Here is a 3719-nt window from a genome sequence, read left to right as displayed (position 1 = left end):
TTCTCCCAGGAGGGTCTGCAGCCGGAAAGCATGACTGCCACGAAACAGCTTTCTCAACCCCAAAGGGACAGTCCATTTATAGCGTAGCTTCTACACGTAAGCCCTAAAAAATAAGTCACACCAGTGTTCAAACATAATATTTTTATTTGTGGATAAAAATTAAGGCTCACAGTACTTTATCATTTCACAAGCAGAAAAAATGTTAAAAATTGAGAATGATGGGGAACGCCCCCAATACAAATTCCTCTAACTGCTGACATGTTTTACTGAAGACTCGAGGTGAACAATTGTACAGGGCAGCTACAGTTATTAGTTTGTAAACTAGGTGCTAAATATAATTTTTTAAGAAATGTGAACAGAGCATTATGTTTCTCTCCACTTCAGGCCGTCCGATACACATGGATTCCATAAAAACACTCGAGAACCGCTGGGATAACACCAACCTTCCTAAGAACAACCCACCACGTCTACAATGCATGGCACAGGCGTCAAACAGGGGGAGGAGGGCTAAAGATCACAAAGTTCATTTTGATAAGACATTTTGATTATAGTGCAATATTTTACGCCTAAAATATTCAACTTTCTGGCTCAAAAAAAAAGAAATCCAAAACCAAAGTATGTTCCTAAAGAGCACAGGAATTGCCGTCAAGCTCCATTTCATTACAGACATGAAAGCAACCCAGGTGATTAAAAGACGGTAAAAGCGTACGTCACACATCAGTATACACACAGTATACAGGTACACATCATGCCTGTAGTTAAGATGCAACCCCAAGGACTTCCAAGAGCGCAACACGCAGTGAACGGAAGGTTTCTGTCTGGGTATGCTGCAAGTTCACGGTCAGAGGTACAACAGTTACTGTAACCCCCCACCCAACGAGCACCATCATCGTCACCCAAGTTGTCTTGCGAGTTACATCGTAACTGTGGGACTATACTCTGCAGGTTTATTTACACGGAGACCAACTAAGTGTCTCGGTCAAAACGGAGAAAGGTTTGGGTGTATTCTTTGCATGACTTTTTAGTAATTTCTTCTGTTTTGCCTATTTGCCGTCAAGGCAACACACACCGGCGCAGCAGCAGCAGGAGCAAGCCTACTTACAATAAGCAACGACTGCTGTAGCATTAAGAGGCTGAAGGATGTCTACATCACACCCAAGAGACTCACTTCTTGTCATCGCTCCCTTTACGTCTGAGGTACCAATGAAAACCACCATCCTCAGCTTTTTCTGACCAAAAGTTAAAATGTACTCCAAGGCCCTAATTTCAGTAGGGAGCTTGCTTTTGAGATAAGCCACAAAGAAAGTTTGTTCTCAGCAGAACCCATGCTGTAACAGATTCTGCCGCAGCGAACACTGATTTACAGTGGTCTGACCAACAGCTCTTACAGATCACGACCCAGCGATAAAAGACATTTGTATTGGTAATACTTCATTTACCACACAAAAAGCTCATCCAAAGGGCTCAAAGAGGTTATGATAGATGTGGGTGAGAATTACCACCCCCCTTTGTAAAGGGGGCAACTGAGACATTAAAATCGATTAAGATTAATGTGCCCAAGCTACAAAACCTGCCAGGAGCAGGGCTGTGAGGGGGAGGCTGCGCTCCTGGCTCCAAATTATACCAGACATGGTCTGCTGCTCTCCTGCACGCGTGTCCCCAAAGGGTTTCAAAGAGCAGAGGGCTGTAACATGCCATCTCCTCCCTCAAGTGAAAAACCACCACTCAGCGACACAGGTAAGAGAATAAATCTACACAAGTTAGCCATTTCCAATCATCAGAAATTAAACCAACTTCCATAATGTGTAGGCAGCAAACGTAAGAACAACAGGAAAATGTGTGCAATCAAAAGAACACAGAAAAACACTTTCAACCATTATTCCAGTTCACAGATCTATGCAAGTGGCAATGTAAGTAGCTACAGCCATGAAATACTCCATGATATTGAACAGTTTAAAACAAGTCCTTTACCCCATAATACTATGGTAATCTTGCAGCTGAAAGTGCAACTTTCAGAAAATGCAACTGCTTCAATTTAAAAAAGGGCTAAGAGGGATAAGCCTTGACACACGGTTACGGTTCCACCGGTGGAGGTACCCAGCAGGCACTGCTCAGGTCAGAATTTAACCGTTACTTTCACAGACAGCAATCACAGGACATGCTCAAAATTCTCAGGTGGATGGCAATAGCTTTGCCTCAATACATCAGGAAAGCACAGGTGTCCAAAGTAACCATCTCTCAAATTATTGCTTACTTAACTACATAAACAGCAGAATACAAATGACAGAAGGGATCTATACGGACCTCCGATACCATGACTCCACACTAACGACTATAATGATCTTAAGATCAAGCTAAGTACAACACACACAAAAAAATTCCTGTAAAAGCAAACGCATAGAAAATAAACTGTCATCAAGTATAAGGAAAGCACAGCAGCGGCAGGCTGCGACGGGACTGTTGCGCAAGCGTCGGAGGACAGAAACAGGATTCGCAGATCCAGTAGCTCTGGTGCAACAGCCTTCCAAACCGCACTCCCGTTTTTACGCTTCCATCAGAGTCCCAGAAGCACACAAAGATACTTCACTGTCTGGAATTTGACATACGCATACATGCAGCAAGTGTATACTAAAGATCAGCCGGTGTATACACGCCCGTTACCAACACGCACGCCTACCGAGCGATGCAAGAGGGAGCGAGTACAGAAAGACAGAGGTAATTTCAAAATATTTTAGCATTGCTCTTTCGGAGCTCAACGTTATTGCCATGGGCCAACACGTCAAACAATATAGAACAGGCTAAGCAGCACACAACAGATACACAGTAATTCCACAACGCAACAGTACCCACTACTCCATTTGGCAAAATATTTATTTATAATAAATCCGTTCAAAAGCAGTTGGTCACAAAGAATTCATTTTACACTTTTAGGCTGTAACAATGCTGTTGGTAGAAGTAAATAAACTGTCTCTTTTTACACAGTGTACAAAAACAAAGAGACGTTGAAATGACAGTTAACAATAAAACACATGAAAACAGGAAGAATCGGTAAGACGAAGGCAAAAGCAATAGGAATCTGTCTGCGCACCAGCAATGCTGCCATGACTATTTACCCGTACAAATCCTCAGCCCCACTTAGTTATTATCCCCAGCGTAGCTCTTAACTGCAGGTTTATGCTCCAGGAGAGGAATCTGATGCGATGTAGCAGCTCCAGTCACTCTTTCACAGTACTGCATGTCAACACTGGGAATGGTTTCTGATATGATTTAGACTGCACACAGTACTTCAATAGAAAAAAGTTAATTACTCCCACTCCGTAGTTCCTGGTGGCTTTGATGTCAAGTCATACATCACTCGAGAAATGCCAGGAATCTTCTTAATCTCCGCCACCATTTTTAACACAACCTGTTGTGGAGGGGAAAAAAAAAAAATATCAGTTATTATTTATGTGCTTATTATAAGCACATCAAACAGACCTGATGAAAATGATCCAAGAAAAGCTTACTGTTCACACTGGTTCTGTTATACACAAGAGAGAAAAAGTCTACAGCTATTAGCATATTACTACCAATTAAGAAATAAAGTCAACTTAAAACAAAACTTCTAGCTCCATGATACCTTCAGTTACATTTGGAACTTGCTGGTTTTTGGCACTGATAACAAACCAGGGTGTCCATCGCAATACACGTCCCTCAGGGCAGCAGCTCTTCAGCTTCAA

At 42.3% G+C, this 3719-nt stretch overlaps 1 protein-coding gene across 1 annotated transcript in view; it reads right to left on the bottom strand.

Annotated features, from left to right (window-relative positions):
* Positions 1-2855: 2855 nt before the first annotated feature.
* Positions 2856-3719, bottom strand: part of GMPS (guanine monphosphate synthase) — a gene marked incomplete at its 5' end in the record, with an annotated part of 22981 nt that continues 22117 nt past the window's right edge. The window contains one exon of the mRNA XM_010296075.1: positions 2856-3406. Coding sequence (XP_010294377.1) covers positions 3305-3406 — 102 coding nt within the window. The remainder of the gene's footprint in view (positions 3407-3719) is intronic.

This window comes from Phaethon lepturus, unplaced genomic scaffold, assembly GCF_000687285.1.
Source record: "Phaethon lepturus isolate BGI_N335 unplaced genomic scaffold, ASM68728v1 scaffold23470, whole genome shotgun sequence".
NCBI classification, from domain to species: Eukaryota; Metazoa; Chordata; class Aves; order Phaethontiformes; family Phaethontidae; genus Phaethon; species Phaethon lepturus.
This window is presented reverse-complemented; position numbering and strand designations above follow the sequence as displayed.